The sequence below is a fragment of the Telopea speciosissima genome, chromosome 7 (genome assembly GCF_018873765.1).
Source record: "Telopea speciosissima isolate NSW1024214 ecotype Mountain lineage chromosome 7, Tspe_v1, whole genome shotgun sequence".
Taxonomy (NCBI): Eukaryota; Viridiplantae; Streptophyta; class Magnoliopsida; order Proteales; family Proteaceae; genus Telopea; species Telopea speciosissima.
Window position 1 is genome coordinate 20,066,152 of NC_057922.1, and position 24,742 is coordinate 20,090,893.

At 38.7% G+C, this 24,742-nt stretch overlaps 3 protein-coding genes, 1 long non-coding RNA gene and 1 pseudogene across 4 annotated transcripts; 1 reads left to right on the forward strand and 4 right to left on the reverse strand.

Annotated features, from left to right (window-relative positions):
* Positions 1–1,514: 1,514 nt before the first annotated feature.
* On the reverse strand, positions 1,515–2,953 carry LOC122667489 (annotated as a pseudogene).
* Positions 2,954–7,105: 4,152 nt separating this feature from the next.
* LOC122667488 (phenolic glucoside malonyltransferase 1-like) lies at positions 7,106–8,650 on the reverse strand. The gene is made up of 2 exons (XM_043863767.1): positions 7,827–8,650; positions 7,106–7,733 (listed from the first exon to the last, which is right to left on the reverse strand). The coding sequence occupies exons 1-2, from the start codon at positions 8,604–8,606 to the stop codon at positions 7,143–7,145; spliced, it is 1,371 nt and encodes a 456-aa protein (XP_043719702.1). The 5' UTR covers positions 8,607–8,650; the 3' UTR covers positions 7,106–7,142.
* A 7,754-nt stretch (positions 8,651–16,404) lies between these two features.
* LOC122668336 (uncharacterized protein At4g15970-like) lies at positions 16,405–18,219 on the reverse strand. The gene is made up of 3 exons (XM_043864920.1): positions 18,094–18,219; positions 17,014–17,382; positions 16,405–16,938 (listed from the first exon to the last, which is right to left on the reverse strand). Exons 1-3 carry the CDS (start codon positions 18,217–18,219, stop codon positions 16,405–16,407), a joined length of 1,029 nt encoding a protein of 342 aa, XP_043720855.1.
* A 2,318-nt stretch (positions 18,220–20,537) lies between these two features.
* LOC122667487 (protein MAINTENANCE OF PSII UNDER HIGH LIGHT 1) lies at positions 20,538–24,245 on the forward strand. The gene is made up of 3 exons (XM_043863766.1): positions 20,538–20,844; positions 21,407–21,541; positions 23,735–24,245. The coding sequence occupies exons 1-3, from the start codon at positions 20,665–20,667 to the stop codon at positions 24,098–24,100; spliced, it is 681 nt and encodes a 226-aa protein (XP_043719701.1). The 5' UTR covers positions 20,538–20,664; the 3' UTR covers positions 24,101–24,245.
* LOC122667490 lies at positions 22,793–22,972 on the reverse strand. Its single transcript, XR_006333802.1, has 2 exons — positions 22,860–22,972; positions 22,793–22,827 (listed from the first exon to the last, which is right to left on the reverse strand). It is a non-coding gene; the product is annotated as an uncharacterized LOC122667490 (long non-coding RNA).
* Positions 24,246–24,742: the final 497 nt, after the last annotated feature.

Here is a 24,742-nt window from a genome sequence, read left to right on the forward strand (position 1 = left end):
TCAGCGATGGAGTTGCAGGTATTCATTTATACATCTCTGTTCTGCAGAATGTTGAATAAAAAAATTGCAAGAGACACTATGCTTCAATAGCAAAGGGTGTGAACGAGAGAAAGAAAGAGAGAATGGGCGAGAAACTAATGGAGATGGAGAATCAAAACTGCAGAATGTTAGCGACGGAGATGGAGTAATGAGAGGATAGGAAGGGGGTGATAAGCTCACACCCCTAATAGGGGTTTATTAGTCATTTTATGTCATGAATTATCAACACCTTACCACTTAACCGAAATGATATAAACGGAGTGGGGCTGACTGTAACAACTAACCAAAACTCAAGGGGTGTGGCTATATAATTTAGAAACACAAAGGGTCGCTCTGTATTTAATACAAACCTCAAGGGGTGGCAGTGTAATTTTACCTTCTTTTTTTTTATTCTAGAGTAGTAGTGAGTGGGAGGATGTTGTGGACTTTTTAGTGAGAAAGTCAAAGAGGCAGGTGGATATTTTCTAGGGATAACTTGGGGACAGAGGGTGATGATAATGGCACACAAGGAAATTTCATTAGATCTGAATCTGTAGTTTCTACTTTCTACAGAAGTCATGCATGGGTTTGTTTGGAGCCTGGACAGATAATGGATGAACATTTGGAAAATAATGAAAACCAACTGGCTAGTGAAGCATGTTTTGATCAAAAGAGTAAACTAATGATTTGCAGTTCAACCAGTCTTGTTAATCAACTTGGCTCCCAAAAATATTTAAGGGAGAGGGTTGGACATGCCACCAGTTTTTGGTAAGCTAGCAACATGCACCAATCAAAGGGTTGAAAACAAGAATGCAAGAAAATCTTTTTTTCAGAGGGGGGTGGGAGCCCAGCCTTTACCCTTTAGTAAAGTAGACTTATGTTGTGCTTGGGTTGAGACCATGGTTTGAGGTATCGATATCAAATCCCCAGTATTGATCTTGCGAGATATGTATAGGGATGGATCTGTAAGATTTTCATAAGGTGGACTGGCATAGTCCCATTTTATTTTAACAAAATCGATTTAGTTGTGTTGATGGGACATACATTAATGGTGCGAGTCCAGTTACTATGTGTGGACCTAAGGTATTGTTTCCTTAATGGGAAGGAAACCCTAGTTTCTTTGTAAGGTTGATCCCTATCCTCACCACTATAAATAGTTGTCACTGGCCCATTAAGTGACTAACCAAAAATGAAAACCTAAAGTGAAAAAGTGGAAGATGGGAGACCAGACCAACGTTCGTGTGCGACAGGAATCGTAAAATGTATTCGGTTTCGACTTCTATAACTATGGATCCAAGTACGCCAATCACACCCCTAGATTTATTTGTATGGTCATTGATTTCCATGAATGTTCCGCATGGATTATTCTATCAGGATCAACCAACTAATTGATATAATGAATAAGCATTCTAAATAACTTGTACATGTAATCTGAAACTGAAACTGATATTAAAAAGTGGTACAATTCACACAAAGGTTGTTCATTCCCTTTCAAATTAAGTTACAAGCTTGAGCGGTGAAGCCCATGAAAGAACTCCTTGGCAAAGGCATCCATTACCTGCTTTTCAAGAACCAAATCAAACTCAACTCCACCATCCATATCACGGCTCTCTCTCATAAACAATGCTCCCGTTCTATCGTTGGATACCAACTCCACCTTCTTTGGTCTCCCCCACCCAAAATCTGTCTCATAAATCCCAAAACCCATCACTCCAGCAGCTGCAAAACCTCTCCTGGACTCTAGTTTTAACAAGTTTGAAAGAACATTCTCCATACCTCTCAAAACTTCTTTTCGCAGTCCCTTCATCGCCTCCCTTATCAACTCTGCTGCCACACCAACTCCATCTCCTCTCATCAAATCAGCTCTCTCTGAAGTCACAATACAACCTCTAACACAATTCCCAAAGTATGTTCCCGGTATAGGTGTGTCAAGCCGAGCCCTACAATCCACATTTATGGCAAGACGTGCCATGCCCATGTCGTCGGACTTGATCACTTTACCTTCTGCTTTAATCAAACAGACCCAAGCATAAGCACAAGTTGCCACAAATGTTGATAGACGAATTGGGAGTTGTGTCTTTTTCTCATACACCTTGCGCTGATCCAAGATCATCAACTCCTTTATCTTCCCAACATTGGCTGGATTAACCTGAAACGTAGCTCGAACCATATCAGGTTGTAATTTGATATCCATCATTCTTAATCTTCGATTCCCTGCATATTCTGATTCAGAACCCATGAATCTCACTAACTCCTCCAAGTATGTCTTCTCGATGTCGTTGGGGTCCTTAATCACAGTCCTGTCCAAGAATGGATGGAACTCATTCGATAGCGATGCTTCTCCTAACCTGGAAATCAAAGCCCATATCTTCATGAAATGGGTGAGTGCTCTTCCGTCAACGATTGAGTGGTGAATCGTGATTCCGATGGAGATTCCGGAATTAGGGAAAACAGTGACTTGGGTTGCAGATACAGGGACAACTGATGCTGATACAGGCAAATGAGGGACGAGAGGATGTAATTCTTCTGCATCTTTTGGATCGTTGCTGGAGAGATGGTGGAAGTTGGCATCAGATTCGGCTACGATGAAGGAGATGGAGTCACCATCGACATACTTGACCATGGGTTTCGAGGAGTCAAGGGGCCAGGAGAGATTTCCTGCAAGATGGGTAGCAATTAATAAGGGCGAGAGAGAGAGTTTGTTTGATGTGAGGAAGGAAAGAGTGAGTGAATTGAGCGAGTGGTTGGGGAAAATCATAGTAGTAGAGCAATTGAGGGGTTGGCAATGATAACCAAAGTAGATCAAAGAAAGTGAGAGGGAGAGTGGTGAAGGTAGAGGTGATTGAGCCTTTTGGAGGGCCTATTCTGCATGACTCGATCACCTTCACCGGCTTGCTTGGTGCCATTATTGCTGGATGATCACTAGTTGCTACTTAGTGCTGCTAAAAGAGTGTGAAGATGATCTGAAGGTTAGACACTCTGTCGGTGAGAGTCATGGAGAGGAGGGGGAAAAGCAAGAACTTCGCACAAATGTTTGATTAAAAAACTGGTACTGAAGGCAACAGTCATTTCTGGCCACTAACCACTGGTATACCGGACAAGTATTATTTCCTGGAACATAAGAAGCTAATAGGTGAGCGGTGAGCGTCACATCACTGTTTTAGAATCCCAGAGAATCAAGAGTGTGATCGATCTGGGTGGGGTGAGGTCGCCATTTCTGCCCCTCTTATGAGAGGAACTTGCGCATCTATCGGAGCAGAAACCTGAGAAGAGAAAAATTCCATCTGTAGATTAAAAAACAGTAAAACACCATGCCTGCAGTTGTACCTGATGGTTGCAGTTACGCTTGACTCTACCTCTTAGGAGAGGAAGAGTAAATCAGTAAAGATATAAAATATAGATCCTAAAGATGGTATTTTATTTGAATAAATTACACGTCACCTCTTGATTTTCAAACGAAACTCAAATCACTCCCTGATTTTCTTGATTTTAAAACAAAACTCAAATCACTCCCTGATTTTTTTAAAATACTCATTCGTCCATCTCTACAATAATGGTGTTAGTCTATTGTTACTTATTGGTGTGAAAGGACTATTTTATCCTTATACTAAAATATTAAAATTAAATTTACAATACTACCTTTCAAAATCTATGTTTGGATGTCAAGGGTAGTTTAGGGATTTTTATTTATTTAATTGGCTAACATCGTCACTTAACAGCATAAAACTAACGGTAGAGACTAATTTGGCATATTGGGGTTTGATACAAAGGGTGATTTGAGTATTTTAAAGTATCAAGGAAGAAGAAGAGGTTAAGGGTGTCAAAACCTAGCTTGAACCGATAAAACCCATCGAAAAAACTTGGATCGAACTGAACTGATTCTTATTGGATTGATTTTGGACTGGGGTATGAAGGGATCGATTGAAAATCGGACTGCACTGAATCGAACAATATCAAAACTGAAAACCAAACTGAATGAAACCGGGAAAAAAAATTAATTGGATACTCAAATGAATGATTTGATTTGATGGTATGCTTCATTTTGTGATTCCAAAATTAGTTATTCATTGATTTCAATATTAGTTATCTTTCCTTTACAATTAATGATAAATAATAATATGATTTGTAATAATGATTTCGCTATAAATTCTATTTATCCATTGATTTTAATATTAATTATCTTTCCCTTACAATTTATTCTTTTTTGTTCGGATTACAACATGAACACATCAAATTAATTTTTCTATTTATTGTTGTTTACTTGTTTGACATGGGGAAAGAGAAATAAAATGTTTTTATAGAATCTTTCCTCACTAATAAGTTATGAATGTAAGATTTTATTATGGTTCAAACCAGAAAACAAATCGATCAAACTGATATTAAAAAACAGAGATAAAACAAAATTGCACTAGACTGAAATTGAAACCAACCGAAAACCAAAGTTTTTTAACGGTTTCATTTAAGTCTCAATCATTCTGAGATCAAAACTAGGTTAAATCGACCGTTTGACACCCCTAGAAGAGGTAAAAGTTTTTTTACTTTTTTTTTGTTTTTTTTGAATAATTAAAAAAGAAAGTTGGAGTAAAAACGTTTGAATAAACAAATAGACAAATAGACAGTAAGTATAGAAGAATGATAGAAATTTTCCCAAAAATCAATCATCCATTGTAATTTTCAATGTTATATACCAATCCATAATGTTGACCACACACAACACTTGGTGATTTGAGTTGTTTCAAAAACCAAGGGATTGTCTGAGTTTCATTTAAAAACCAAGGGGTGACTTATAGTTTACCGTGGCAAACAATAATGATGACTGTCTCCCACCACATTATTGGGTTCATTGTCATATACCATTCCAAAACACTGTTCAGCTTTATCTGAGGGTGAGTGATACGAGAACGTACGATAATGGATGTAAACCACTCAGATGGCATCCATCATGAGTGGGTCCATAATATTGGCTACACACTTGGTTCTCTAATTTCAGTGGTCCTAAAAATTAAACATCTTCAACTGTTTTAAAGTTTTTCTCTAGTACAAGTGTACAACATGAATTATGACAGTCTTCCACCACACTTCAACTGTTCATTGTCATATTACCAGTCCATAATGTTGTTCACATGGATCTGAACCGACCGGACAACATGGTGGATTCCCTCTGGTCGGCTCACACCCTTGGGACCCAGCTCGAGTGACTCCGTGTGTTAGGAATAGGATCCCACTTCACTTTTGGACGTATTTTGTATTACAATTTACACGAATTTTTATTTTTTCCTGTACAGCACGGTGTTGTAACGCATCGTACAACGACTGCAGAGACCATGTACACCATATGGGATCCGTTGTGTCACATGGTCTCTGCAGTACCGCACGATGCGTTATTACACTGTACTGTAACAGGAGAGGATAACGATTCAATTTACACACTCATTTCAAGTTAACATCCAACATTAATAATTATTAGTTTGGAAGATGCTGTACATGCGGGGACTCATGCATCACTCTTCTTTTTCATTCGGTTTAATAATATTTTTTAAGTGAAAATTACATCCTTCTCCCCTGTACATTAATGGCCTAATTAAACATTCCTTCCTTCGACTTTGTCCAATTACACCCGGACCCTCTTTGGCTGATGGTATTTAAGGCCATTCGAAAATCGGAAATGCAGAGCGAATGAATCATGAAGTCAAGCTGGCCGGGCCGTTTGCTGATTCTGATGTCAATGGATATTCGAAAATGTGCATTTGATCCTCATTCATATCCGTTTAGGAAAATCCAAATTTGCTCAAAAACTAATTGAATACGAGTATACCGATTATTATCCATCGTTTAGCAATCCGACGGTATTAAAATGTTTGAAATATATCTGTGTCCATCTATCCAACTAAATTACCTTATTGGATTTTGTTTCTTATTTTTATAATTTTATAAGTAGACAATGTGATTCTTTTTCTAGATTTTCTATTGGTTTATATATATTGTTTTATGCATTATAATACATGGAATCACATATCTACTAAAATAAAAAGTAATAAACGTAAGAAAATAAAAAACTAAGAAGAGTAGAAGAAAGGGTAATTGTTGAACTCTCAATTCTCAACCCTAATCCTCATCAACAAAACAGATAGAATATTATCCGAATCCATCGGATACGAATATTCACTATCCAATCGAATTCAATCTATTTACATTCTTAACGGTGTTAGCCTGTTGTTAGTTATAGTTAAAAAAAGACTATTTTACCCTTACACTATTTTCTTCTTCTTGCAACCCCACTCACCCAACGCCTTTGCAATCCCGTCCCATCATCGACGACATCATTGACCTCACTGCCACCACCGGTATCCATTCTGGTTTTGCGGAACATTCATGATGGAAGAGGCTTGGGCACTGGAACATTCAAACAAGAAGTAAAGTAAAATCAAGAATAAAATTACAAGCTCTGCCTCCGTCTCCTTTCTTCAATTCCCTATTCATATTAGAATGGATGCCTTGAATTACAAAACATTTTCCGTTGGTGCTTTGATCACAAACCCCTCAACTGCCTATAATCTGAGAAAGACAGCATGCTAGCTGATCCGATTGAGGGGGAAAGAAAAAAGGTGAGCTTATGTGTGAATATGGAGTACTCAGACTCGTTATATTAGGATACGATAATTAAGTCTCATTCTTACTGCTCGTTATATTAGGATAATGTGGCCTAATCGAAGATAGCTTGACAGCTGTAGCCAACTATTTAAGTGCATTTTAGAAAGACATGAAAATTCCATGGGAATACATTTTATAAGGTGCCAACGTAATATATATGGAAAAACTAATGGAAAAAAAATTTGAATAAACAACATTAATTAATTGTTGAGCTATGTGCTCTACATTCATAGTGACAACAGCCCGCCAGCGGGTAGTCACCGGCGGGCGTGATCTCGCGATATTATGATAATACTATATATATATATATATTATATAGTATTAATATATCGATAATGTCTGAAACAGTTCAATTGAAGGGATGAATAAACAACATTAATTAATTGTTGACATGCAAGCTATGCTTTTGGTACTCAATACATCATCTTTAAGAACAGAAATTTTAAAAAAAAATGGAACTTTAGATATATCAATCAAAGAGCCTTAAGGCCCTTCAACTCATTGACAACCACTGAAGCAAAGACATCCATTTCCTTCTTATTGAGAGCCAAATCAATCTCAACTCCACCATCTAAATTACGACTCTCTTTCATAAATATAGATCCCGTTATGTCATTTGATACAAATTCCATCTTCTTTGGCTTTCCCCACCCAAAATCCAACCTATAAAGTCCAAACCTTGGTGACCCAGCTGCTGCAATAACTCGCCCTGTCTCCACCCTTAACAAGTCTGAAATTCCATTCTCTAGACCTCTCAAAACTCCTTTGTCTAATTCCCTAATCGCCTCTTCTATCAACTGTGTTGCCACAACAATTCCATCTTCTCTTAACAAATCACTTCTCTCTCCAATAACCACAAAAGGCCTTATACAATTTCCAAAGTATGTTGCTGGGATTTGAGGCTCCACCCTACCCCTGCAATCTACATTCATCACAAACTGAGTCCGATTGGAATGAGTCATGTTGTTGTTAGGCATAGACTCGTCAATTGCCGCTGCGGCTTCTGCTTTAAGCACGCAAACCCAAACGAAAGCGCAAGTTGCCATGTATGTGGATACATGAATTGGTCGATCTGCTGGTAGAGATTTTACAGGGTAGAACTCATCCTTAAAAGCTCCCACGTGGAACCCCAACATTTGGTTACGTCGAGTCAGGATCCAATCCTTAAGTGTCTTAAGGTTGTTTGGATTCAGCTCAAACGTAGCTCGAAACATGTCCGGTTGGAGCTTGATGTCCATCACTCTTAAGCATCTATTTCCAGACACCGATTCTGACCCAATAAATCGGTCTAACTCGTTCAAGTACTCCTTCTCAATGCCATTAGGGTCCTTGATTACAGTCCTGTCCAAGAATGGAAGTGGCTGATTTGGATCTCCTAACTTGGAAATCAAAGCCCATGTGAGCATAAAGTGGGCATATGCTCTGCCATCAATGAAGGAATGATTAGTTGTGGTTCCAATTGAGAAACCTGAATTTGGGAATAGAGTGACTTGTATTGCTAGCAATGGAACAACTGGTCCAGATGATGGCAAGTGAGGGACAAGGGGGTGGGATTCATTTGCATGTCTTGCATGGTCGCCGGAGAGAGAGTTGAAATCGGCGTCGGACTCGGCTATAGTTAATGATAATGAGTCGCCGGAGATAAAACGGATTATGGGTCTGTAGGAATCATGAGGCCATGAGAGTTTGCCTGCAAGAGGGTAAAAGTGGATAAGAGTGGAAGAGAGTGAGAGTTTGATATGGGGAAGGAGAAATTGGGTGAAGTGAGTTGTTGGGTAAGGGTAGTCATAGAAGAAAAGGATTTGGGGAGGTGGTAATGGTAACCAGAGTTGATCGAAGAAGGTGAGAGGGATATGGGTGAGCCCTGAAGGAACAGAACCCGGCGGTGGAGCGACTTGGCATTGCTCGAGCACCTTCACTGCTTTGTATGGCGCCATGAAAGTAATAAACTGAAGGAAATTTAAGGAGCAGCAATATCAAGTAGTAGTGCCTGAAATTTCAGGGATTGGAAAATTTGTCTCTTATAAATAAACACAACCATCAGGTTCACATTGATTAAAAAACACACATGTGAATTTGCAGGTTGGCCGGATAAGTGCCATATCACCCAACTCATCAAGGCCCAAATTCAAAATAAACCTAACTTTAGAAGATTTTTTATTCGTTTTTAAGGAGGAAAAAAAAAATTTCTTTTATGGGAGCATGAATGGTTGAGAGAGACTTTTCCATAATAATAATACAATAATTCATGAATTGAAGGGGATTGTTTGGAAAACCATTGCAATCCAAAATGGTGCCAAAGCCGTCACAAAGTGTTTGGTAGGTCAACAACTCGATCACCAATGGGAATAGAGACTTTAACAACTTATGTTTACATTGGAATGGTTCCTCAGAAGAAACTAATTAAATTAAAATTTAATTTATTTGTACATGTGGGGCATCTTTTTTGTTTTTCCCTTTTTGGAACTAGTGGAATGAGGTCATGAGGAGTTTTAACAACACTTTTTTCATTCTATTAAAAAAAAAAAAAAAAAGAGGAATAATTATCTTCTCCAATTTGCTGTCTGCTCCAATTCCTCTAATAAGGGGAGTGAACCCCACCTTGGGCAATGTGTTTGGATAGGGGGTAGGATGATTTTCTCCCCTTATATGAGGAATTGGAGGAATTGGAGCAGGCAGCAAATTGAAGAGGATAACGATTCGTAACAAAGGATTTTTGAAATATTTGAAAATGTTTCCATTTTATTATTTTTAAGAGTTATATTTGTTTTGCATATATGTTGTTATTTTTTTTTTTTTAGTATACATGTTAAATGATTGGATTTTATCTTTATTGGAAAAAAAAATGTGTTATACTAAAACAATAAAAATTAGAATGCATTTCAAGTCAATTTTGCATTATCAGGTGATAAAAACAACTATTTTTATCATCCGATAATACGAAATCAATTTAGAATGTATACCAAACATTGCCTAAAGATTCCAATTTCTTTCTATACAAACTTTTGTTATAACAAGATTTTAATTTTATTTCAAAATTTTTCCCTTTATTTTATGGGGCTGGAATTTCCGTGTACTTTTTTGCTTATCCTTTAGTGAGGCTAAATGTCCCCCATAAAAGAAAACTTGTTATTGCCTTTTGTACTTTTCCCTTTCTTTTTAATTTATTCTCCATTCATCCAAAAGTAGACCCAAAAAAAAAATAAAAAAAACTGAAGAGAAACTGCCCCCGACCAAATGAAGAATTCCTTACACAATTACAATGCCAATTTGCTAGGTCATGAAGATAATTAATGGTTTTTTTTTTTAATAAAATTTTTATTGAACATTAAGAAGGAGGCAAACAAGCCTAAAGACGGACCGAGATCCTCTGCAGTACCGGCGGGGTGGCAATGCACATCCGACGGTACAGCAGAGGCCACATGGCACACATGGCCCACATGGTCTCTGCTGTGCCGTCCGATGTGCACCGCCTCCCCACCATGTATTGCGGAGGATTTTATTTCCCTAAAGACAGACTAAAGGCAAACAAAGCTAAAACTTAAAAAGAGGGAGTCAATCCTAAAACAAATTGGCGAGGACAACAAACCACTCGCTCACCCAAGAGAAATAATAAAATTAGGCTACAGAGGATCTGTGAGGCGCACTAAGGGGGTCCTTATCCTATTTGATCATCGGGGGATTTCAGCATATAAACCAAGGCGATCAAGAGCCACACGAACCAACAGAGCCTCCTCCTCTACAGAAGAGAGAGATGAAATTTTTTATAATCCCACTCCTAACTCCTTTTCAATCTGATGATTTTCTACCTCGCATCCACTGCCTTAACACCAAAATCTCCATGCAAATAATTAATGTATACAGATCGAGTTCCTGGATTATATTATATATCTAACAGAGAGCAGATCACATTAGAAGATTTCCATTTAGTGATCAAATATCTTCATTCATAGGAAACTAAAGTGACAGCTCTTGAATTGTTCAAATTAAATGGATAGTGGTGGGCCTGGTGGCAGTAGGTAACTAGGTACTGGTCATCTAAAATATGAACAGATCAACTAAATAAAATCGTGCGATTATTGGGTTTATTTTATCCTTTAAGAAAGCAATCGCTTTTTTTGACTTCAAAGAGATTGAATTATACATCTCGGAAGCTTCTCACTTTTATCTCTTAATTTATACAAATTAATAAAATTAAAATATTAAACTTATATCTAACAAGGGTTATTGGGAAGTTGTGTGGAAGGGGAGGAGGAATTATATGCTTAAAACAAAAAGGAGGATCCATACGTAGTCACCACATGTGAAAGCTAGCACAAGTCTCATATATGAATTGGTTCTTCTTTGTTGTGTCGAGCTGCCGAATCCTTGAGTCTCCGAAGATCGGTTGGATTCAGTTCAAACGTAGCTGGAAACATATCTGCTTCGATCGAGTTCTTGGACCCAAATTCAGTGCCCATGAAGAATCTCTCTGACTCATTCAAGTATATCTTTTCGATCCCAATAGGGTCCTTGATCGATCACAGTCCTGTTCAAGAATGGGAGTAACTGAGTTGATACCGATTTATTGGTATCTCCTAATTTGGTAATCAAAGCCCATGTGTTCATGAAGTGGGCAATTCCTCTCTCTACCATCAATGGTTGAATGGTTATTTGTAATTCCAATGGAGAGACCGGAATTTGGGAAAAGGGTGATTTGTATTGTTAGCACAGGAACAACTGGTCCAGATGCTGGCAACTGTGGAACAAGGCCGGGGTGAGATTCATTTGCATCTCTTGCATGGTTGATGGTTGCTAGCTAGAGAGAGAATTGAAATCCATATCAGACTCAGAGATTATTAAAGATACCGAGTCACCGTCGACGTAACGGATTATGGGTTTATAGGAATCAATGAGGCCATGAAAGATTTCCAGCCAGAGGGTAGAAATGGATAAGGGTGCAAGAGAGTGAGAGTTTGATTTGTGGAAGGAGAGATTGAGTGAGTAGAGTTAGTGGGTAATTAAGGGTAGTCATAGAAGTAGAGGCATTGTGGGTGGTAATGGTAACCATAGTTGGTTAAGGAAACTAACATTCAAATTGGATTAGGTTGCATGTTGTTTGATCCCCGGTTCAAATTAAGTCCTCACTAACATTTCTCATCACAACTTGATGAATTCTCATCTTTAATAATAATAATAATAATAATAATAATAATAATAATGGAAATAGAACGTTATCTGTGCATGTGCGGTGCGCTGTCCTTGTGCTCAGACACAGGGGCACGTGAAATGACCGCTACACCCCTGATAATTTTCACCTTTCCATGGGAGCACGATAATCATTTGACACACACCTGTGTCGGCATCACACCACACGCATCCTGATCCAGGTAGCGTTCTTTCTCCCTATAAAAACCCATGCACTTTCCTCTTCTCAACCTCTCATAAATTAAACCCTAATTATCTTCTTACCTTCTTGAGCATCTCAATGTAGTATTATAATTACTATTCTATAAAGAAAAAAATAAACCTGTTCAAGTTTCTATAGTTCGATCTGCAAATTTTTTTTGGTGATATTTATAGGTCGTATATACTAAACCATACCCACTACTGATCGATCTGTCCCTCTTCCTCCTCCCCCTTAATGATTGACGAATCAAATTCATATCAAGTCAAATTCAATAAATAAACCCCCAGTTTTCTTGATTACGTGCTTTTAGAAAAAACTGACCAATGCCCATTGAGTTTATTTTTGGTTTAAGCTTCAAAAGCTTAATTATATTATAAATTAAAGTGAAGCCCCCACCTGTTTCTTAGCACATCCAAATTAAGTGAGAATTTTTATGCTAATTCTCTCTCTCTATATATAAATATATGCATGCACATTATGGTTTTTCTTCAACAGTAGTTAGCTCAAGAATCAATTCCTTTTTAACACTAATAAATGCTTTCCCAAAAATTGACAAGAAGTATGATCGAGTGTCCTTATACTTGTTATATGAACTTAGCAAACCCTCCGTAACCTAAAAGAAATAGCAAAACCCCAATAAGAAAGTTGCACGCCTCTCACATTTTTTTTCATACATTAAATAGTGGCATCCCTTGCCTATGGTACAAAACCTAATGTCACAAGAAACCTTAAAAAAGAGTGTAACAATTCCAACTAATTATTTGAAAACAAAAAACTTATGCAGAGATAATACTATGTTGCTCGCTTGAAATGGAATCTCCCACAACAAGCTAATGTGGTGGTGCACAGTTCGTATGCATGGGTTTATCATTAACTCACACCCTATTGTATGCATAGATTTAGGTATCAATATCGTATTTCATCAAAAAATATATATATATATCGTATCGTCTGATACATATTTATATAGACCACATCCGATACCAATACTAGACCAATACAATATTGGTGAATCAGTTGAAATGCGAAGATTTTGGGTGAAAAAAGTGGGATTTTTATTTGGAATCGATCCGACACGGATTGATATGACTGATCCATATCGATATCTGTAGAGACTTATACAAAATCCCGATACTAGTTACAGTCCCTGATTGTATCAGATAAAAAAAATACTTTTTCAGTTCAATCAGAAGGTCAAATCCAAAGATTGAAGAAATTCTCTCATAACCATGGGTGAAGAGAAATTGGATCCTAAACTTAAAACAAACGAAAAAGGATAACCAATAAGAAAGAACCCAAAGTAAAAGGACCTACATGGCTATATCTATTCTTTCAGCCAAGTCATTTGGCTTGTGTGTTGCATGACACAATCTCAATTGACCTTTCCTCATCCTGCCCTTTTATTGGTATATTTTGTAGTTCCCTCAAATGAATTCATTTGTAGTTCTACTAATTGTATTCCTTCCACCTACTCATGTCAACATCACTATTTAACACCTATTAGGGGTATATGTTGGTTCGGTATTGCTAAAAGCTTATGTAATCCCATAAAACATCACTAACCTTCATTTTTGGTCGTCAAATTTCTGATAATATTGTGAAATATTGTGATAAGTTTAGGAAATCTTTCACGAACTCATAAAAAATGTAAAGTTGGCTATTTTGCCTTAAAATTTAGGGTAAATTATACGTCACCCCCTGATTTTCAAACGAAACTCAAATTAAGTGAGAATTTTTATGCTAATTCTATATATATGTATATATACATGCACATTATGGTTTTTCTTCAACAGGCTTATCTCAAGAATCAATTCCTTTTTAACACTAATAAATGCTTTCCCAAAAATTGACAACAAATAGGTTCAAACAATAGACCATCAATAACAATAACACTATTAATTAGCTCTCTTACCAGGAAGAGAAGCCCTCAACTCTCAAGTTTCTCACCTAACCCTTTAATTCATAGTCTAATATCTACTTCTTTCTTCCATTCATGAATGTGCTCTTAATTTTTCCCAAAGGTTTTTGCCCCCCCCCCCCCCCCCCCCCCCCCCCCCCCCCCCCCCCCCCCCCCCCCCCCCCCCCCCCCCCCCCCCCCCCCCCCCCCCCCCCCCCCTCTCCCCCTCCCCCCCCCCCCCCCCCCCTCCCCCCCCCCCCCCCCCCCCCCCCCCCCCCCCCCCCCCCCCCCCCCCCCCCCCCCCCCCCCCCCCCCCCTTCTCCCCCCCTCCCCCCCTCCCCCCCCCCCCCCCCCCCCCCCCCCCCCCCCCCCCCCCCCCCCCCCCCCCCCCCCCCCCCCCCCCCCCCCCCCCCCCCCCCCCCCCCCCCCCCCCCCCCCCCCCCCCCCCCCCCCCCCCCCTCCCTCCCCCTTTTTTTTTTTTATTTTTTTATTTTAAGATATGCCCAATTATCCAATATTATTTAATGTAAGAGATGATAAACTTGATCTGATGGTCAAGCTCCAATAAAACCATCAAAATGGTAATTTGCTTTTAACTCTTGTTGGGTTCGTTTACTTATTTCCATCCTTCTCTCTGATGATGAATGGTTATTAACTTAGCAAGTTGACACAATAATTGTGACAAGTGGTGACTACTCCATCAATCGAAGTCAGGTGATCCCCTGTTGCCACATTTATTCTAATCTGTAAACTCAAAGTGATTCAAGTCAAAACCCTAGTTAGCAAAAAATCGCGTTTAAAACAGCTTTGTCGTTTTTTATGATTTTAAACGTGTGTTCTAGTTTGTTTCTCAAATATACGGTAAAAAAATGGCAATCGGCATCCTTTTCCGTTTTAAACTCATTTCTTCTTCTTCTTCTTCTTTTTTTTATTTTTGATTTTTGATTTTTTATACAGAATGGTTTTGCGCCCACATTGACTCGCTTAATCAATCTTATTTCTCTCTCCCAAACTCTGATTGAGCAGATTTTTCGTCAACATAAAGATGACTTGAAAGGCTACATTTCTCATGATATTATTTTTAACTCAAGATCAATGCACGGACCTTGAAATTTAAATACAAACTGATGCATCTACTGAAAAGGATTTCTAGAGCGATGACTTTTAACTCCAATTGAACATGCATCACTCCATGAGTTTGTTTGCTGTGTTGACAATAATGAGTAACACCATAATCAAACCACATTGCGCAACAAGACTTTGGACATTATTGTGTATGAATTGAAAATTGATATTGGATGATATTAGATGATATGTCTTGAAATTTACAATGAGTTGTGAAATATATATAGATTATTTGGATCTTACAATCGTTTTCAAAATTAGAAGCAGGTATTCAAGTAAAAATTCCTTGATTTGTATGAAAATAGTGTTTTTTTTTAAAAATATACACGTTTAAAAATCATTTCACTCATTTTTTGTTTTTTACTATTTCTCTGTTTTTTTTTAACCGTTTTATTTGACCATCTGTTTATAATCTTTTATCTTTTAAAACCTGTATCTTTCTAACTATGGTCAAAACTGAATCAGTTGAATCGCCTAATCCAAGTTTCCAGTTGATTTGTTATGTCATAAAACTGTAGCAGTTCATTCCCATGGCGACACCCAATTAACTATTCATTGCGACATTTGTTGTTTAATTTCCATGTTTTTTTTTCTTGCAAGAGTGTTTTGACGAGGAGGTTGAAAAGACATTATGGAGTTTGGAGGAAAAGCAAAACTGACTAGGTATTAGGATAAGTGATTGAGTTTAAGTGAAATTTGACATAAATGTTAATCCATAATATTTGCCTCAATTCCCTCAATATATATATCCAAGATCTAAATTGCCAGATTATCCGGAAAATTATCACCTCAATATCTCAATTTGCTTGTCTGTCAGTTTCCTCAATTCCTTTTAATGGAGGGACGTGGACCTCACTCGGGTAGTGTGTTCAGGCAGGGGGTAGGGTGGTCATTTCCGCTCCCCTATTAGATGGAATTGAGGAAATTGAGTGGCAGATAAATTGAAGGGATAAAGATCCGTGGGATTAATCATGGAACTTACCACATACTCTTAACTTAGATTGTTATTTTTCTTTTGCTGATGGGATGTTATTGTGGTTGCAGGTTCTTTTAAACATGAATAAAAAAACCATGAAAGGGAACCTACAATTCAACATCTGCCCAGAAAAATTCTATCTTAAAATGCAGAGGATGGGTACCAAGAAACACAAAGCATTTGGTATAGCTAGGGGAAACAAACATAACCAATTAAGACCGAAACCATCCAATTTGTGAGCTATAACAAAAAGTATATTTTCATGTTGTGTGGTCCAAGCAAGGAAAACCCATATTGTTTATAATCCTTTTTGAAATTTAAAAAAAAAAAAAAAAAAGGGTTATCTTATTATAACAGAGTTGTCCTTGAAAGAACTTTTCTCCTAATCTTGCATTCCCTTGGAGCCCTCCAAAGAGAAGAAGACCCTACTAACCTTCTCTTCTCAGTTGGCAGTGCAATGAAGTTCTTCCAGTCTTCAAGAACAAGTCTAAGGTCATGGACCTTATTCTCAATGCCAACACAACAGTTTGCATGCATTGTACACACTTTGTTCATATCCTTACTTGGCTGACAAAATCCCCCAAAGCAGTTAGTGTCCAAATACCTTATCTGCAACCCTGTTGTGGTAACATTCTTATCATTTTTTATCATTTCAAAGACAGATTGATCATGAGAATTGGGATACCAAACCCTAGACTTGTACCAGTACTTGTAGAACCCAATTGATTTCAAATTTGATTTAACAAAGATGAATCCTCCATTGGCTTTGTTGTTTTTGTCTGTTGGATTACCTTTATAATAATCACAGGCAATTGTAATTTCAGTTTCAGCAGTGAAATGGAAATGGGGAAATGGGTCCCTGAGCCACATCACATCTGCATCCTGCAATATTCAGCCCAATAAAACAAGATAAGAGATGGAACCAATTCACTGATCATATGAAACACAATTTCATACCGTGAATGCGAAATTATAGCCCAATTCAAGAACTGTCCTCAAGAAATCAATCCTTCTCCAGATAAGCTTGAGGTAGTCTTCACTCATGAACCTTTTCTCATCAGCAAAGTCGACTCCTGGGGTAACGAGGTAGTAACAGTGGGGGTGTATGGACTTGCACCGATTAAATGCCTTGTGATCTACTGCAACAATCACAATGTGGTTTAAGAGAACTTTGGTTCCTTCTCCGATTCGGAAGCTCTCAAGGAAGAGATCTATAACAGAACCAGGAGCTGCCCATGCTTTATTCATGGTGGTGATTATGACAGTCTTGTTCACCATGGAAGCTCTCTTCAACACAGTGGCTAGCTCATTGCATTGATCTCCATTCTGTAATAACATAAAGCAAGAAAAAATGAATTTATAATGTGAACAACTCTAATGAAAAACATCATCAGTTCATGGCCCAAAATCTTCTATTGAGAACTTGAACTCCATCTCCACCAGGTTTTTCTAATTGGGGTCATAGATTTCCTTTTATTAGTTTACGGGGAAAAAAACGCTACTTGGTCGTGTGCGACGCACAGTTCCTACACCCAGACATAGGGTCATGCGAAATGACCGCCACACCTCCATGGAAAGGAGGAATCCTAGAGAGCAACAGTCACACAAAATGACTGCCACAACTCCATGCATTCGGCTCCTCTCCTGCGAGCCCAATGCTGGGGAGTGGGGATGCGAGCCTGTGTGGGATCAAGTGCACATCCCAGTGCGCTCAGCAGTCCAGCGTCATTGGATGCTTCCATGGGCACTCCCTGGGCGCTGGGGTCACAGGAGAGAGAGGAGCCGAATCCGTCCAAAATACCTTCCCCTGCGCCTCTAAAACCCCGGGTTGAGAGTGAAAGTATCATTCATCGTTGCTTTTGGAAAACCAAAAAACTGGAAATCGATGTCCAATGCGGACTTAAAGTACTGAAGTGCTAAACTCCTACCACAATTGTGACCTAAAATTAATTCATTCCGCAGGCGACGTTTGTTACATAACCAGCTGAATCCCACAACTCATGAGAGAGAGAGAGAGAGAGAGAGAGAGAGACTTACAGATTGAGGTCCGAGAAACTGTAATGTGGTCCTCATCATGAGGTTTGCAGGAAGATAGAAGACGAAGCAAATAACAAACAGTAAAGCAAAGAAGAGAAGAGGCTTAAACCACTTCAACTCAGCCATCGGTCTCATTTCTTCGCTTGTCGTCTTTTCTTCTTCCACCTTCAAAATTGTAGATCAAAACCCAACCCAATGTTCTTTTCACTTCCTTCGAACTTACTATTTTCGTCGTTATCAAAAAAAAAAAACGCTTACTATTTTCGTCGTGCGTATCTCTACATTCTTAAAGCGGAGAGATTACGAAAACAGTCTGAAGTCCAAATTGGAAAAACCATAAGTGCAATTAATTGGTTTTACACTTTTACCACAAAAAAAAAAATAGAGACTAAGTTTCCCTCCATTTATAGAAATCGGTTCACCCACCATTCTAGGAATCATAAACCCCTCTTAGGTTTTCGTATGTTTCAAAATATCCTTTCAATACCTTTACTTGCCCTAGATATCCCGCCCTGCAGTGAATGGGATCCGTGGGTGGATGGAAACTCTGTCCAAAAAATAAATTGCAATTAATTGGGGGGATTATTTACCAAAAAAATAAATAAATAATAATTTGGGGGATTCTTTTTTAGTAGCTCATCTCTCATGAACAGTACCAGATTAGGATGTTCATAATTAACAGTCTTCCGTATGCGTGGAATCCGATCCTCTCCAACACCGTCAGCGCATCCAATGCACATTGGATAGTTGGGCTCTATCCTTGGGATGCATGCTTCCCTCAGCTTTTCGATGCATGCTAGGCACACTGGCGCGCTGGAGAGGTTCTAAATCCTCTTATTTAAAAAGATTTATCGATCTGGATCCTCTCCTACATACGTGCATCTGACAGCTGATGCACCTGGCATAGATTCCAACTCCAACATACTGTCAGTCGTTGATGTGCAATGGAAGGGTTGGCACGCCGAATAGGATATGAATCTTCTTTATAAAGATTTATCGATCTGGATCCTCTAGCGTACGTGCATCTGACAGTTGTGCGCACCTGGCACACATTCCAAACTACTGCCAGTCATCGATGCACAGTGGAAGGGTTGGTGGAGAAATAGACAAGGGAGGGGGACTCGGTGGTGGAATTGGTAACAGTGGAGGAGTTGGAGGTGGGCTTCACGGTGGTGATGGTATTAATGGTGGGTGGCGGTGGTGGTGACGATAGTGGTGGTAGTATTGGGTATCTACATTGTAAAAGAAGATGATGATTTGGGAAAGATGAGGGCATTTTGGTCTTTTCAAATTTTAGCAAATAGGTCAGGGCAATTAGGTCTTTTAAAATTTTAGAAAAGATAAACAAAAGGGTAGTTTGGTCATTTTCAAGTATTTAACGCCTGGTGTGGGCTTAAATGGCTTTAGGGAGGTAAAATAGGGGTGGTACGTGGAATTTTCAAGGGGTGTGTGTGGACTTGTCAGAACCTTAAGGGGGCATGAAAAATCTTCCATGCATTTTAGGGGGGGTATGCGTATTTAACTCTTTTGAAAAAGAACCCCTTCTCGCTTAGTTTATAGAAAGCTGACGGGAAGGAGTAGGGGTGTCAATGGGCCGGTTCGGGCCAGTTTCGGTTCGGGCTTTTCGATTTCGGTGTGACTTTTATAGAAACTGAAACCAAACCATTAAGAAATGTTCGGTTTCGGTGCGGTTTGGTTTCGTGTCGGTTTCAGTTTATGATAATGGGTTGATATCGGTTTGGATTCGGTTTGGTACCGGTTTTATATAACTAGTAAGATCCGGTTAATGCTAATTTTTCTTCTCTTTCTCTTTTAAGTACATAAAATATTTCAAATACAATGCATCTTTGTATCCTAGTATCCTATGTCCTATGGCCTATGGATACAACTGGTTGGGTAATCACTAACAAAGGATATGAGATAAAGTGAGAAACTATCACAATACATTTAGGGGGCAATGGGGCATTAGGCATTTATTGATTTACTTATTTATCGGGATAGGTCGGTTCGGTTTGGGTTCGGGCCTAACGGTTTGGGCTACCGGTGCACCGTCGGGCTAGCCCAAACCAAACCAAACCGTTTACCTCTCTGGATCCACAAACCGAACCCGAACCATTAAAAGTTCAATCCGATGTGATCCGGGCTGGTTCGGACCGGTTTCATCGATTCAGGTTGGGTATTGACACCCCTAGGAAGGAGGTTTCCTCCTTTCTATTCTCATAAATAAAGTTTGCATTTCCTTTTGATAAAAAAAACAATTAAAAGTTTTCACATTACAGGTGGATCTTAGGGTCGGGTTTTCTATTTACCCAAAATAAAAAAAAAGGGTTGGGTTTTCTATTATGATTCTTGTTCTAAGGCCAAGATTGACACTATGGTGGTACAGAGTTTCAACACCAGATATTCTCTCGTAATCTCATTCTCTATTTTCCTACTGCCACGTAGCCACCCCAAAATCCATTCGAAATCAACCCAAAAATCCCACCAACGACCCCTCTCCCTGAAGCAAAATTGTGGAAGAACCAAAACTTGGCAACTCCATCTTGACCTCTGTTTCGCTGATTAACTTCAATGGCTTGCGCTTCTCAAGCTCTGATTTCTGCAAATACTTGCGCTTTTCCATCTTCCAGGTTCTTGAAGAAATTACACAAAGGGAAGGGTAAGGATGTCCTGTTCACAATCCGAGCTTCATCCGCTTCTAATACTGAAGAATCTGACTGCAATGCTGAAGAATGTGCCCCTGATAAGGAGGTAAAGTAAAATTTCTCCTTTTGTTCCAGATTTTGTCTTTGAATTCTAAGTATCTTTAATGTTTGTGTCTCGGTTTCAATTCATTCCTTGAGTCTAAGTGTAAAATGTGTACTGGGTTGTGTTTATTGGTTTAGAAGAAAGAGGAGGACTAACCAGATTGCAAGATTTACTGGTGTCAATGTTTTCTGGGTTAATTTAATGTGTCAATCCCCTTCTCCCGGATTGTTGGGAAGAAATTTTTATGGATTGGTTGTGTTTGTATATCTATAATGGGCGGATGGGTGCTTTAATGGACTACTGTTTGGGGGTTATTAAAATATGGAAGAGATTTAGAGTTTCTTAATGATTGTCTAGTGTTTGAGTTGTTATGATTGAATTTCTGGTTGATTCAACTGATTGTGGATTTGGGTCAGTAAATTCTTAAGCTATGATTCAACATTAATCATTTGAGTGGCTTGGAACTTAAATTAATTCAGGCCACCATAGGGTTTGATTTTAAATTTATCAACTTGGTTCTGCACTATGTGGTTTTAGGTATTTGATTTAAGAGTGGCAAATGTAGGTTGGGAAGGTCAGCATGGAATGGGTAGCAGTTGAGAAGACTAAAGTGGTTGGCACATACCCACCTCGTAAAAAGGGTTGGACCGGCTACGTCGAGAAGGACACTGCAGGACAGACTAACATATATTCGGTGGAGGTAAGGTGTTTCTGGTTTTCTAATCATGAAAGTTTCAGTTCCCATACCTTCTTTTTTCTGTGTTCAGCAGCATGTTAAGGGAAGGAGTTAAGCAGTTTCAAAGGTTGTGAGACCTAGTAGACCATGTAACACTTTTGGATTGGTAGTGAACAATAAAATGAATAAAATAAATTTTGATGTCATCTCAAAATCTCCACCAGATATGATACAGCCTGTATCCAGCATGCCAGAAAGGAATGTTTTTATCAAATGATTGACATAAGTAGCCAAAAATTGACAAGGAGGGATGCCTATCTTTGCTTAGAAAGCTGAAGACCAAGATGTCTTTGTATTGTTTGTTTATTTATTTATTTTTATGTCGAAAGATTGATCTTGCAGTTTTATACACAATATTATACCAAATGGAAGAGCAGCAAAAATTAAGTTGTTCCTCAGGTAACCAGTTTGGTGGGTCTTAAAGGATAACAAAAAAGAACAATGAATAATTTAGAAAATGCCAAGTAAGATCCTTGTAGGGTGAATTTTACTAAATAGATGATTCAAAGGGCCCCTTCAGAACCATGACTGAATGCTGTTAGTCGCGCACAAATTATATACTTCTTTCATTAACCTCTGTCAAAATCTGATTTGCTTATTGTCAGTAACTATTCTACTTCTTAATCTAGTGTTCGGTGATCAGAGTTTGACACTTATGCAAGTTGTGTTTACTCATCTGAGGTAACCTTGTTCTAGTTGTTTATCAGTACTAAACCGTCACATAAGTTTCTTGCCTGATTTTTCTACCATATGGTAAACCTTGAACTACCCAAAAAAAAAAAAAATCACCTGAGGCCATTCAGATCATATAGTTCGGGGGTAAAATGAAATTTACACCCTCGAGTAATTAACTTATGTTCAGAAGTCATCAAGAGAAGGAGAGATGGTTAGTAAGTTTCAACTTTTCGGTAAACTAGTCCTTATGCATGAAGATGATAATTTGATTATGCATGCAGATGATGAATTAGTAACATAATTATGTCATAATACAAACAGAACTGAATAAATGTATGTCTATGTAACTGCAAATATTTTCTGACATTTTACATTCATATGTTTGTCTCAGTCTACCTACGATTAATGGTACACAAGTGTCACAGTCTTACACATATGTCTATGTAACTACAAATATTTATTGACATTTCACATGCAGATTTTTTTGTCTCAGTCTACCTAAGATTAAGTGTACACAGAGTCACAGACTTCTTTTCCTTTCATGTACACCTCCTTTTGGTTCTACAATGAGGATGCTTCCTGCAGCCAGAGAGCTAACATGTTACACATGGTTGGAATGGAGTGGGGAATGAGCTTCCTTGGTCTACTCTTTTTCTTCCTTTTCCAATTTTTCTTTTCTCATCTGGTGAATACCGAAATTTCTCAGTGGTTTGTGTTCAGTACAAACCCAGGTTTATTGTACATCTCAGAAATGCTTGAAATTAACCAAGCAAAAAATTGTTTTATAAATCTCCAATGGGCTAGACTGTGAAGATGCTTGCTTCTATGAGCTGAGCAGCAGTATGAATGTGTGATACAGAAGGTTGAAACAAACAAGCAGGTGTTAGAAGTGAAGAAAACAATTTTTATTTCTTCACTCATTTAACATCCCCCCCCCCAGGCAATTTTATTTTTCCTGCTTTAACTGTTAGGTGTTAGAAGTGAAAAAAAATAACTGTTGGTGTTATTTTTCCTCCACAAACCCCTAGTTTACATACATATTGGCGACAAGAGATCACTGCTTGGTCGTGTAGCCCCTGCACCAGCACGGCCAATGAAAGTGTGTGCAGGGGCATCTGTCTGAATGGGATTTTTTATTTCACTGGAGACTGAACGGTCATTTTGCATGCTCCTGTGTCTGGGCACAGGAACCACTTGACCAAGCAGCTTTCTTTTTCTCATATATTGATTACAATAAGATTTTCCCATATTTATACATAAAGTTTTTCTGTGCTAGAAGATGGATACAATTATTATGGTCATGTAATTGAGCAGTTCCTTTTTTGGGAGAGCGGCGCTGGGGAGAGGGGTAAGAGGCACTTGTAAAAACCAGTTTGCCATGGGTTTTCTGTCCTTAAGTCTAAACCGTGGCCATGGGTATCCTATTTCTTTTAGCACTTGTATACTGCACCTAATACTTTTAATTTGTACACCATTTGCCAGCCAGTAGTCTATGTAGCAGAAAGTGGAATCAGCTCAGGGACTGCAGGCACTTCTTCTGAAGGATCCGAGAATACAGCAGCAATTGCTGCCGGCTTGGCTCTCATCTTTGTTGCTGCTGCTTCTTCGATACTGATACAAGTTGGTAAAAACCCCCCTCAAATGCAAACCTCGGAATATTCTGGCCCATCTCTTAGTTATTTTGTCAACAAGTTTAAGTCAGCAGAAATCATTCAAGCTTCAATCCCAGCCCAGCCTGAAAATTCTCCAGCTGTAGTAGAAAGTTCTGCGCCTGAAGTTCCTCAAGTTGATGTTGAATCAAATGGTCAGCCAGAGTCTCCCACTTTGGATGTAAGCAATGTGTCTTGAACAAGTAAAAATGAGACTTGGTTAGGTTTGTATCATTCAGGGATTTTGTATACCATTAACACATGCCTCTTTATATGAGAATATACATGATTTGCCGCAATGATATGTTGACTCTCTAAAAGCATTACAGACTCCTTTCTTAAAAGGAGAAGCTTGCCAATGTAAATATTGTGTAGTTATCGGAGAATGCAGAATGTATATCTTAGCATAGTGCAGTACGTACACAGACTGACTTTTCTGCTTGAAAATTGGGTTTCCTATGGTAAATCAATCTTTTGGATGTAATTCTTAGCACTAATAAAGTTATTGGTTAGACCAGGAATCCAACATTGACCGAATTCATTCTTGTTTGCTTATACCCAAATTGATTCATGTTGGCAATGAGAAGAACTACATCTTACTTGCCTTAAATTTTAGTGTTAATTTGATCTGTTATCTGTGTGTGCTATGGTTTTCTCTGTTGGAAGGGGAGTGGGGTTGCCACTGTGGTAATGTATTCAGGTCGTCAGGAGCTGCACAGCCTGCATTTCACTGCATGCAGGCTCATGTAGCTTGGTTGTAATGTGCTGTTTTCTTAGAGATAACCTCAAGCATGAAGTGCACTCTATTTGTTGGCATGGTTGTGCAGAATATAGCAAATGT